Source organism: Lipotes vexillifer, unplaced genomic scaffold (assembly GCF_000442215.2).
Source record: "Lipotes vexillifer unplaced genomic scaffold, Lipotes_vexillifer_v1.1 scaffold120, whole genome shotgun sequence".
Lineage (NCBI taxonomy): Eukaryota > Metazoa > Chordata > Mammalia > Artiodactyla > Lipotidae > Lipotes > Lipotes vexillifer.
Window position 1 is genome coordinate 1,537,754 of NW_006791240.1, and position 13,664 is coordinate 1,551,417.

At 36.9% G+C, this 13,664-nt stretch overlaps 1 protein-coding gene across 1 annotated transcript in view; it reads right to left on the minus strand.

Annotated features, from left to right (window-relative positions):
- NBEA (neurobeachin) overlaps nt 1-13,664 on the minus strand; it is a 640,668-nt gene that overhangs the window by 122,960 nt on the left and 504,044 nt on the right. Inside the window, 2 exon segments of the mRNA XM_007464249.1 lie at nt 143-245; nt 569-686. Coding sequence (XP_007464311.1) covers nt 143-245; nt 569-686 — 221 coding nt within the window.

Genomic DNA, 13,664 nt, shown 5'->3' on the forward strand with positions numbered 1-13,664 from the left:
TTCCCTACAAATGACCTGCAGAGGAAGACAATTCCTTGATTTTCAAAATAATTATAATCGTATAACCTTATTTCGATTTCCATCATATTGAGATTGAAATATGTTAACAAACCGTAGATAATGTGTAATATGATATAATTACCTGGCTTGCGGCAAACCATAGCTGGTCCCTACTCCAACCCGAGGCAAGCTATAGACGACTTTTTTTACTGTTGCTTGATCAGGGAAATTAAACATAACTGAGGCTGTGGAAAGAAGAAAAAACATGATTTAGAAAACCACAGGAGAGCTAACCATCAATTTCAGAAATCATTTTCAAGTGCCCTTCATGATTTATTGGTAAAGGTAATGAATCTTCATGGAAAATCAGATTTCTGTGTAACTTTATCCATGAGGAATCTAGGATTAATGTTTTCAAGCAAATTAATTCTTTTTGTATTTTTATTTTAGCGAGGGCATATCAAAGAAAGAAATAAAACAAAAATATATCAAGTCAGTATCACACCATGTAAATGAATAACATCCAAATACGAGCACATTTTCTTTCAAAATATTTAAGGGGACGTACTTCGGTTTGCCATAAATACTTCCAAAGCAGTGTTTTGTAGAAGATAGCGTCTTGAAAATACAGCTCGTATCTCGCTGAACATCCATTTTCCATGAAGTCCTTCAGTGTATGCAAGAACCTAAAATAAATAGTTTAGAGGGAAGTGTCAGTCAGTTAAATACGTGTCTAAGACTCAGTGTGACAATCTTAGACAGTGCTGTATAAAACTCAGTAAATTAGGGATTATCTTCCTGAATTCATGATATATCACAATATTGCCAATCATTTGATTCTGTATATTTGCAAAATTTCTACCTTTCTAAACTTTTAGTTGGCTCATGAAGAAATGAAGGAACATGAAATGTATATGTTCAAGGTGACCCTGTGACTTAAAATAGAAAACGTGTTATGCTTTTGTGGTCTTGTATATGATTGGCTGGACCACGTGGCCTGACAGACACTTTTGGTTCTTTTCTAATGTCACTTTTCCTCCCTCTTCCTTGCTTAACGAAAGCCCACTTAGCCCCAAAGTGTCCATGTGGTCAACCCCAGGCAAGGGGCCATGACTGATCTAAGCCAGGGGTCAATGAACATTTTTGGTAAAAGGCCAAACAGTAAAAAATTTTAGGCCTTGCAGGCCATCTGTCCTTCTCACAACTATTCAGCTTTGCCGCTGTGGTGTGAAAGCAGTCACAGCCAATGTGAAAATAAATGGGCATGACCTTATTTATCACAACGGCCTGAATTTGTTTCTGAGGTCAGAGTTTTTCTGATCCATGGTCTAAGCTAATCATGATAAAGTTATTCTTTGCTTTTTCCAAATTCCCTTGCATCTAGGGGCAAGGACATTCGACCCAGAACTGGCTAATGAGAACAAAACCAGTCATTTGGGGATGTTTCAGAAAAGCTGATAAAATGAGTCATATGTAGCTGGCACACTCCTTTCTCTTCCTTGCTTGAATGGAGATATAATGGCAGAAACTATAGCAGCAATTGTGTAGCCATTAGAGGAAGGCCAAGGGAATCCCAGCAAGGTTGGCGCTAATATTAAGTTACTGAAACAGTCTCAGCAACTATCCATATCTGGACTTATTCTTCCATGATACAGATAAATCCATATTTGATTAACCCACTGCAATCAAATCTGCAACACTTTCCTTCCTGATACACCAATGTATTTTAACAATACATAGACACATCCTCTACTTGCACTGGTGTACCCTGTATAATCTACTATACTTATATTTGCTTTGGTGAAAGCAGAAACTAGTTACTGAGTTTTACATACATGATATTCCTTAAAGTTTGAGAACAGGTTATGAAGTCCTTTTTCACATTTCCTTTCTCTAGGAATTATATATCTCTGTGTGTATATTATATAATTATATTATAATTATATATTATCTATTCATCTTTTTATTTTTTGAAAATTCAATTTTCTAGCTCCTTAATTCAGTTTTTGTCTTTCTCTACACACTGGAAGGTTTTTGGAGGCAGTCAGACATCTGTTTAAATCATGAAACATTTTGGAGCCAGTCACAGTCCTATTTAAAACTTAGCTCTGCTATTCACTAGCTATAGGAACTTGGAAAAATTATTTAACTCTATCTGATTTTTGTCACCTGAAAAACAAACAGTGATAATATTACTCATTACTGGTTAATTTAAGTGGAGACAATGAATGTAAAGTGCATGGCCTAGCTATTGTTTAAGTTCTGTTTATATGTCCTTTCTGTTGAGCATAAAGTGACAACTGTTTTTCAGTTTCTACATGTAAAACTTCTTTTTATACATTTCACAAAAGGATTACAGTGACTTGCCACAATTTACATTAATACATTCTTACCTGGGTGCAACAGTTTCCGGATTTGAATTTCATAGACTAGCATAATTTCCTTTAAATGGAAAGAGTACTAATACAGGGTTGATAACTCTTATTTTGTCAGGTAGGAATAATTTTAAGACAGAACAGCCACAACAACAAAAACTATCTTTCACTATGACCATTATTTCACTAATATATATATATATATTATACATATATAAAGGCCATTTGAAAACCCAAAGAGTAAAATGAGTATAATCTCAGAAGAAAGGAGAGATCTTCCCATGAAAGCTGTGTTGGCACCCTTATACTAAATCTGGTATGCCAGGAGGAGGGATGGAGATTATATATATATAATGTATATTATATATAATATTTTATATATTATATTATATATAAAATATGTATAATATTTATATATAATATGCATATTAGGCTGTATACAATATATATAGAGAGAGATATATTAGTGTGTGGGTATATATATAAACACATATATACACACACTAATATTGTTATCTTTCTCTTTGGGAACCATGACGCAGTGAACATTTGACCAAGTATTCCTTTCCATTAAGCATGTTATCAGTTTATTTTACTTCTAGCAGGCAGGTGGCTCTCAAACACATAGAAGTTGGTTTGACTCCTTAAGTGCCCCATGCAAAACTGTCTTACCAACTGCGCCAGTTATCAAATTATCGCTTCTCAGCTCCAAATTCACCCTTAATTGTTTATCTTGTGAAAGTGAATCTGTGCCCTTTATTTTTCCTTTGCTAGCCGACACCATGTCGAGGTCTATCAGGAAAGGACTCTGAAGAGATGATGCAGAAGAAAGGGGTTTTTCTTCCTGGTTCTGCGTGCTCACCTGGCAGGTCCCTGCAGAGCGTGGGCTTCTCCAGTGCCCGGCTCCTACAGTGTGTGATGGCTGACAGTACCCAGTGACCAGCAGTTTTCTCCAGTAGCCCCCTGCCCCAGACAGTTTTGTAACAGAGTGCTCTGGTGAGAATCCTCCCATAAACAGATTCACCAACTCCCTAGAGGGTGGTTTTCGGGAAAGTTCCAAAAGGCAGAGCTCCAGCGAGCTCCCTCAGCAGGGCACCAGGGTGACTTCTGTCACGAAGGGAACTATAGCCATGTCCTCCCTAACAAGGCCAGGAGGCCTCTTCTTGGGTTCAATGTCAGCTCAAAAGACAGTGGCTGCTCCTCATATATGCTGTTTCCTATATTTTTTAGAGTTCTTTTTATTTCTTACTAACCATTCCCTGTTTCTCCAATATCCCGTTATAATTTATAATTATTTCTGTTTTTATAAATTGTAACACTTTCCCTGTTTAAATTGCTATGTGGCCTCTTTCTCTTGACTGGATCCAAACTGATACAGGAACTCAATCAGTTCTCCTACCACCGCTTTCACAGCTCCAGGTTGGGACCACAACAGTCCTCAGGGACCCTCAGGAGCAAGAAAAAAGGAAACTGAGATAATCAGAGGAACTCAGTAAAGCCTGGAGGCAAAGAGTAAAAGGAGACAGAATAAAATTAAAAGAAAATTATTTTGCTAGCAGCTAATAAACAGCTCAGGAGGCAAATTCCAAAAGATAGACCCAAAGGTCCAAGCTATTTTGAACAAGGGCGGCATCATCTGAACGAGTGGTACAGTCCTTACCAGAGGGGCCGAGGGAAAGAAAATTTTACTTTACAGTCACCCATGTTATAGCTAAGCTTTTGAAATCCTTTAAAGAGGCTGATAAAAGACAATGCTCTGAGATGTTCATAATTCCCTGCCAGGAAACCCAACAGAGCCTAGAGTCCTTTTGTTTTTTTTACAGCAAGCCACCTCCTACTTTCTCTCCCTGTTTCCTTCAAGATTGATTATGGAATGAAACTCTCCTAAAATTTTTTATTAAAAAATTTTTGGCTGGCATCCAGCTTAGAGTTATCATGTACTAACCTCCAATATCTCTTCTATGACATCACTTTGTTTGAATTCTGTGCCTGGCACTTATTTATTTTTTTGCTTGTTTTTGTCAGTCCCCTCCCTGTGACGTGAAAGTTCCATGAGAACAAGGCTCTCATCTATCTTATTTACTGCTCAATACACAGAGCTTAAAGCAGTGCCTGGCACAGATGTGCTCCATATACATTTGTTTGTTGAATAAATCAGCAAGAGAAATGGACAGAGATAATACATATGGGGAAGGTTACAAAGAGATCTTACAAAGTACGTGCATCTCTGACTCCTTTGCTGAACTGGAAAAAGCTTTCCAGCTTCGCCTCAGACTTCTCGTGTTTATTATCCTACTGGTGGAGCCCATCAGAGCTCTCTTCTGTCTTTAGATTTAATCAAGATCTAAACGAAGTGATCTAAATAGAATAACTGGTTTCTCTTTTCTAGTAGTTTAATCTGCACCCACAAGGAACTCTAGATTGGGTTACACCCCACCTTGGAAGACTCTGTCCCCATAAAAAGGATTCCTTCACTCTAGAGGGTTGGGCTAAGGTGTTTTAGTTCATAGACGTACGCCTCGCACTTAAGAAAAATGTATACTGAGGTGTGTCACAGAATATCATCTGACACCTCTCTTGAGCAACAATTTTATTTCTGATAAGTAATTAGACTTTTTTTGTAGTGAAATTAATATAGATAGGATGGAAAATAAAAAGTAAAAAAAAAAAAAATGATGAATGGTTGAGACAAACCACTAGCACTCAAATAAATTTTGTGATTGCCATGACCGCCCTGGGACTATACCCCGAGTCCCCTTTCCTCTCCTCTCCTTGTATGCAACGAGAGGGGAGCCAAGAGAGAGCTCACCTACACACACTTGGCGGCTCGTGGAGGCTTAAAGTAGAAAGCTGTTAGACTGGAGGCAGAGTGATCGGTTAGGACACTGCTTCGGGCAAGTGATGAGGAGTTTAATCAGTTTATATATGCTTCAAAAGTGCAAAGGAATATCATTTATAGTTGATTAAATACTGAGTTTATGGCGTGTTTATATAAAAATCTGGGCATCAAGCCTGGATCTGAAATATGACCTGATACTATAAAATTGCCTGTATTTTATTTATACCTCTACTAGTTACACAGTGTTCTGTCAGTTTCAGGACCTTCTATAATAACTGTTTAGGTTACTTTTTCATTATAGTCCAAGACATTTTTCTAAACCATATAAGTACTTCCATTTATACTTGAGGTTTGTGGTTTTGTTTTCTTTCTTAAGTCGACCTTCCCATATCATCTGGTTTGTGCTTTCTGGTCTCTCCAAATTATTTAATATACTCTAAAATCAATCAACAAACGCTAACTAGCCTACTCGGTTTCATTTTATGAACATTGAATAAAGATAACTTTTATTATATCATATAGGTCATAAATAAGAAAATTAAAGCATCTTGATCACAAATTTTATGCAACTTTCGTGACTTTCTTAAGCGACCACTGAACTGTTTGGAGCTAAGGGCTTAATATCCAAAAGAAGTGAAGGGAGAGAGAGATCATGCTGGCTTTATACCCTGAGGTCTGTCCCACTCACTCATGAACTGAAACACACAGGACATAATATAAAACAAATGCAAATAGAGACCCCTTGTAAACCACTTTGCCCAAATGTGTGCTTAACACATATTATTTGATGATTGTGTTGAAGAAAAATAGGGTTGTTGTGCACTCATGTGTATCAGACATGCACATTTGTCAGAAACATGGGTATGGCTGTCAAATCAGTTTCATCTTTTTTTCTTTTAAAGGCAGCTAATATTGTGTGACCTAAAAAGTACTTGTTTAGTGAGAGCTTTGCTGATCTCAAATCATCTGATGCATATATTAGAACAAGTATTTGGATATGAAAAAAACTAAATTTTGCTTCAAGTTATGTTTTCTGTTAAGAATTGATGGAAATGATGTGAAGGGGTGGAGAGACATGCCCTGTTCAGTGTTCATGAGGCCATCACATCCAACAGACACTTGCAGCTTGAACCGTTTAATTAAAGGGTTGTTAGTGCAACGGAAAGCCGTAACCCCCATGACTTTTCTAATTCTGTACGAGTTATCAGTGATTCTGGATGGAACAAATATATTCAGGATGGAATAGTTCAAGAGTAATTTGAGGTTTGCATTCATACATGATCATCCCTGCTCTTTTCCCTTTGCCAGATGAATGAAGAGGAGTCTGATGCCCAGAAGGAAAGCAGAACCACAAACTGGAAGAAGTCTGGGCTCTAAAATGACCACGTGGAAGATCATCGCTGGCTGGCAGCTGCTGCCATGGTACACGGGGTGAGGAAGTGGGAAGCAGCAAGAACAGCAAGACGTTTGGAACTCCTTGCTTCCAGTTCTCTCCACCTGTCTTGGTGATACTATTTCCTCACCAAAGGCACGGAGGGCATAAGATACAAGAAATAATTATTTAGAGGTGTATGGAAAAAAGGAAATAGCAACACAATGGACTAGCCTCTTCTAACTGGGCAATGAATAACTCTCCAGGAAGTAAGTTAGGTACGCATAACTTGAGAGTAAGTTTCCAGATCCTTAACTTCTTAAAATCTATCTGCCTGAAAATGAACATGTGAGGGAAATACAGGTTCTCTTTCCCATCTCTCTTCTCCCACTGCCCTTCTCCAATTAAAAAAGAAGGGTGGGGGGCTCTCTTTGGTGTATTATCTGGGGTATAAAATCTGTTGAGGGGCTAGGAGCCTCAAATAATGGACAATTCAAAATTCTGATGGAAGTGCTGGAAAACTGTATGCCCTTAATGACTGGCTTAAAAAAAATTTTTTTTGCAAGTTAAACGGTTTCCTAATTCTTTACTTTCAAAGAGTTGAAGTTGGATCTAATCAGGCTGTCAGTTGGGAGATAATTAAAAATAATTTTTCACGATAGATCACTAGGTGATTTCTAGCATACAACTTAGAAGTGGTACAAAAAGCTATATGAATATGCTGTAATAAAACGTCGACATCCTTCTATTTGTTTACAATTTAAAACTGTGAACAAGATTTTTCAACATATCTACAAAAAATAAAGTTGGAAACTACAAAGAGGTATCACCACACACTGGTCATAATGGCCATCATCAAAAAGCTTACAAATAATAAATGCTGGAGAGGGTGTGGAGAAAAATGAACCCTCCTACACTGTTGGCGGGAATATAAATTGGTGCAGCCACTATTGAAAGCAGTATGGTGGTTCCTTAAAAAACTGAAAATAGAGTTACCATATGATCCAGCAATCCCACTCCTGGGCATATATCCGGAGAACTATAACTTGAAAAGATACATGCATCCCAATGTTCATTGCAGCACTATTTATAATAGCCAAGACATGAAAGCAACCTAAATGTCCATCAACAGATGAATGGAGAAAGAGTATGTGGTATATATACACAGTGGAATATTACTCAGCCATAAAAAAGAATGAAATAATGCCATTTACAGCAACACAGATGGACCCAGAGATTATCATACTAAGTGAAGTAAGCCAGACAGAGAAAAACAAGTATCAGATGATATGGCTTATATGTGGAATCTAAAAAAATATATACAAATGAACTTATTTTCAAAACAGAAATAGACTCAGACATGGAAAACAAATTTATGGTTACCAAAGGGGGAAGGGATAAATTAGGAGTTTGGGATTAACATTTACACACTACTATATATAAAATAGGTAACCAACAAGGACCTACTGTATAGCACAGGGAACAATACTCAATATCTTGTAATAACCTATAAGGGAAAAGAATCTGCAAAAGAATATATATATATATATATATATATATAAGAAACTGAATCACTTTGCTGTATACCTAAAACTACCATAACATTGTAAATCAACTATACTTCGATTTAAAAAAAAGAAAATTAGGAGTAGCTTTAATATTGATTCCTGTATTGTTCTAGCAATAAATAATATTCATATGTGGATATACTAACCATTCATCTCATTAGGAGATGAATTTCCAGTAGCATTTTAGTTTTCATGTTTAATAATTATTTTTCAAAGCTCACAATATATTTATGTTGTATGATTGTAAGCTGATAATATTTGTAATAATAATTTGTTCCAGAATAAAAATGTTAAGCATGTCGAATTTTATGGCTTTAGGAATTAAAAATATTAAAATTTTAATTCACTAGTATATGCTTTCTGCATATTAGTAGAATATAATGATCAATATAAGACTTTCAAGCATAAAATATTTTTAGAATAGATACATTTTGGGGAGGGAATCAAGTGGAAATATTTGTTGAGTGAGAAAGAGGAATTATATAAAATGTCCATTTGAAAAAAGAGATTATTTGTACATTTTAAAACGCATGATGATGGTAACCAAATCATTATTCTTTTGGATATATTTGATTCTATTGGGCATATCTGAAAAGTGAATAAGAATTTTATTTTAAAATATCAATGTGTAGGAATGTGTTGGATACCACATCTTTAAAAAAGTTTTAAACTTACAAAAAAATGTACATGTTAAACATGTGTAATATGGTATAAAATACTTTACAGGGTGGGTGAAAAAAAGGGGACAATTACAATGGACCCACCCTGTACAATAAAGAAAACCTCAAATATCTGATGGAAGAGTCTTACTTTAGCCTCTTATCCAATCAATAATGAATACAGTCATCAAAATAAAACTGTCAGGGGTAGGCACTATAATCAGTAAAATCTAAAATGGACCAAAAAATGATCACTGAATCAAAGCTTTTCACTAAAACTTAGATGGAAAAGAATCAGTCCTGATGAAAATAAATAATTCATGTAATATAAAATTGAAATGGAAAAAACTGAAAATGGCTTAACTGTGAAGTAAATGAAAACGATCAAGAAATTAAGCTAGGGACTTCCCTCGTGGAGCAGTGGTTACGAACCCGCCTGCCAATGCAGGGGACACGGGTTCGAGCCCTGGTCCGGGAAGATCCCACATGCCGCGGAGCAACTAAGCCCGGGCGCCACAAGTAGGGAGCCCGTGAGCCACAACTACTGAAGCCTGCAGGCCTAGAGCCCGTGGTCTGCAATAAGAGAAGCCACTGTAATGAGAAGCCCATGCACCGCAACGAAGAGTAGCCTCTGCTCGCCGTAACTAGAGAATGCCCATGCGCAGCAACAAAGACCCAATGCAGCCAAAAATAAATAAATAAATCTTAAAAAAGAAAAGAAAAGAAAAGAAATTAAGCTGGCAAAATGATGGTTTTCAGGAAATACATTTTCAATGAAAACTGAACAATATATATTATATTGCTAGACTTCTGAGGTTAAATATTCATAAACACAGCCACTATCACTATATGGGTTAAAACTGCAGGGTCGAAATATCGTATAATTGGGAAAAATTTAGGCAGCCCACCTACAGAGAGCTTTTTATTTAACAACCTTGCATTTTGCTCTAATTCATGAATTTATGTACCTGCCTCTCCTAGATTTAAAGCCTCCCTAGGGTCTGCCTCTCTTACTAGCTGTGAGACCTCAGGCAAGTTAGTTCATTTTTAATTCTTAAGTTTCCATATCATAAGATGGGAGAAATGATAGTACCTAACTTCACAGGGTAGTTGTGAGAATTGAATGAAATAATTCTTTAAAAAAGTGCTTAGTACAGTGCCTGGCACACAGGAAGTGCTTAACAAACGTTAGCCTCCCACTCTAATTAATGTCTACTTTCTTGGGTGTATTTGTACAGACATACATATGAACACACACTCAGCACGTCTCCGGTTTTAACTTTCATTAATGACACTGCCAGCAAGGGAGTAGAAAACCTGGGCCACAGCATATGACCTTTAAAACCAACAGCCACAGCTCTTGCTTCCTTGGTGGCAGTTTGCATTCTAGAAGTTTTCCGAAATCACAGTACTAACCTCTAACTAGAAAGCCCAACTATCTGGGACGTCAGCTACCACTCCCACTGTTAGTGGTGATAACTCCAGGAAGGTTTCTTCCTATCTAAGAAACAGCCTATAATCAGGCCAGCTCTTGCTACCAAGCTTGTCCTCATGATTTATCAATTAATTTTTTAGTGACGCTTCACTTAACAAGTATTTATTGAATTACCACCATGAGCCGCTGGCAAATGAGAGGCAGAGTCCCTGACTTCAAAGAGTTCAGTCTCTTGGAGACTCACCAACAGTGGGGAAGGTGGGGGAAAGCAGGGAAGGAAGAGGGTCTCAAGCAGAAGGAACATGTATGTAAATATGGTGCTTTGGGGAATGCGTCCAGGAAGTCTGGAACATAGATTATAAAGAGGAGAGAGGTGAACAATAACATTAAAATAATAAAAAGTGGATAGGGAGCCAGGATGTGGGGCTAGATCATGTAATTCAAGTTAAAGAGTTTGGACTTTTGGTCTGAGAGCAATGATGAGCCCCTGTGTTAAACAAAGATGTGAGATGATTACATTCACACTTTAGAAATCACTGCTGTGACTACAGTGTAGAGGCTGTTTTGACTGGGGAAGGGCAATACTGTTTCAATAATCTATGCAAATGCTATTTTATAGTCATTAGTAGAAAACCATGAACTTCTTCAAAGAAAAAGTATTATTTCCACTCCAACAGTATCTCTCACACTGTGGGAAGTACTTTAAAAATGATCTATTTTATTACATACTCTTCCTCCCAACTGTAGAGTTCATGAGGGTAGAGACTAGGTTGATTCCATTTTGTAGTCCTTATAGAATCAGCACATGAAAGGAACTCAATCAATTCTGTGGAATACAATATTTTAAAACGCAACTTACAAACTTTGATTTGCAGCTGGAGTCCTCTGTGCCTACTTCATCTTCAAAGGCATGTAACTCTCAAAATTACAGTAAAACTCTCAAAATTAACAAATGATATTGGCAAGGTTGCTTCATTTTTGTCCTGCTCTGAATGTTCCCATGTGTAAATATTATGTATTTGGCTGTGTTTCCTCATTTTCTCAAATTTGGCAAACTCTGAAATCTTGTATTTGTCCCTCTGCTGTAATTTTACAAAGGGAAGGGATGGGGGAGGCAGAACGCTACACTATTGGAAGGAAACTATTTTCTAGTTTCTAACACTCACTTTCACTTCCACACTTTCCCTTGTATTATTCTGCATAGTGACAAATTTTAATATATTTTTAAAACAAATATGACATATATATTTAATACGACAAATATATTTAAAACAAAAAATGACGAATTGTTATATATCTCCAAATAATCCTATCAGGTTATTTGGGTTTCTGGGTTAGAGGTTTTTCTTTGAATCAATGTGGTAATAGGGTCTGATTGTGTAGATACTATAAATTGCCAGCACAAATTGTTTTCTGTTTTTGGAAATATTTCTTACTAAAGTTTTAGATATAGTAAGAAATGATACAAGATTAGATGGGGTAGTTGCAGTAATTATTGTTGCGATAGTGAAATCAGTCTTAACAGAGCAGACATAATGGAGAATTGCTTTTCACTAGAGATCTAGTTATGGTATGGAGAGAAATCTTTTAGAATATTAATTTTTTTTTTTTTTTACTTTCCAATTTTTATTTTAGAAAATGTAAAACAAAAAATTTAAAAGTAGTGAGAAATGCATAATGAAGAGAGAATTTTTTTAAACTTAAGGGTGAAACGTTTTTCTCTAGTTAACATTTATTTATATCTTCCTGGAAAAAAAACCGGCAGGCAATACAAATACTAGTGCACTTTTTTTTTTTTTTTTTTTAACATCTTTATTGGGGTATAATTGCTTTACAATGGTGTGTTAGTTTCTGCTTTATAACAGAGTGAGTCAGTTATACATATATATATGTTCCCATATCTCTTCCCTCTTTGTCTCCCTCCCTCCCACCCTCCCTATCCCACCCCTCCAGACAGCCACAAAGAACCGAGCCGGTTTCCATGTACCATGCGGCTGCTTCCCACTGGCTATCTACCTTACGTTTGTTAGTATATATATGTCCATGTCTCTCTCTCGCCCTAACACACCTCACCCTTCCCCCTCCCCATATCCTCAAGTCTGTTCTCCAGTAGGTCTCTGTCTTTATTCCTGTTTTACCCCTAGGTTCTTCATAACATTTTTTTTTCTTAAATTCCATATATATGTGTTAGCATACGGTATTTGTCCTTCTCTTTCTGACTTACTTCACTCTGTATGACAGACTCTAGATCTATCCACCTCATTACAAATAGCTCAATTTCGTTTCTTTTTATGGCTGAGTAATATTCCATTGTATATATGTGCCACATCTTCTTTATCCATTCATCCGACGACGGGCACCTAGGTTGTTTCCATCTCCGGGCTATTGTAAATAGAGCTGCAATGAACATTTTGGTAGTGCACTTTTTAATTCATACCCATTACAGTTTCAAACACTTAACAAAATTTTGGATCCCAGCACATCAATGAAAATCCTAATACAGTTTAAAAAGCATATATATGTATGGTGTATAAGTATTTAAGAAGTGGCCACTACTAGTATTAATAGTGGTATAAAACCCCATATTAAACCACAAGGTGCATTACACCCAGCTCTTACGTTCTAACCACGCTGATCACTTTCAGCTCCCAAATGTGCCATGTTCTACTCTGTCACGCTTCTGTGCCTTTGCACATGGCGTTTCTTCTGCCTGGCAGATCCCTCCCTATTCTGTTCTTCTGATTAACTCCTATTAATGACTAAGCAAGAAGAGGCTGCTGCTCCCTCTGAGAACCCTCTACCCAACTCTGACACTCACCAAACCATTATTGCCACGGTTGGTTTACTTGCAAACCTGTGAACCCACTGATAGCCAGAATTTTCAATGCATCTCTGCGGTTTTCATACGTAGCACAAAGCCCAGCACAAAGCAGTCATTTAATAGTAGTGATTAATTATGAATGCTTTTATTGATCTATATTTAGTAATAGTCATGTACAGAAAAGTTATCAATTTACAAGGTCTATATTAATTAAAAGCCATCCTATTAAGATAGTCCAGAGTTGATTCCCAATTTATTATGTACTGGACAGGACATGGAAAGTGTCCCCTCCTGGTAAATTCTTTTTTACCATGTTGATTACCTGACCCCACCACTCTGGCCTTGGTGGACAGAACCGGGACGGACAGCTCATATAAAGTAGTTATCTAAGTATCAACAGAGTTGCCACAACTAGTGGCCGTGAGAATCCTGTCCATCACAGCCATGCTATTATGAATGCTGGCAGGCTGACCCCATCAGATAATCTTTCTTAATGATTTCAATGTGAGATATTCAGAGAAAATTTTAAGCAGGAGGGTGGGAAGAAGCCAAAAGATGGAGAAGGCAGTCACCAGAAGTCATAAGGCAGCAGGAA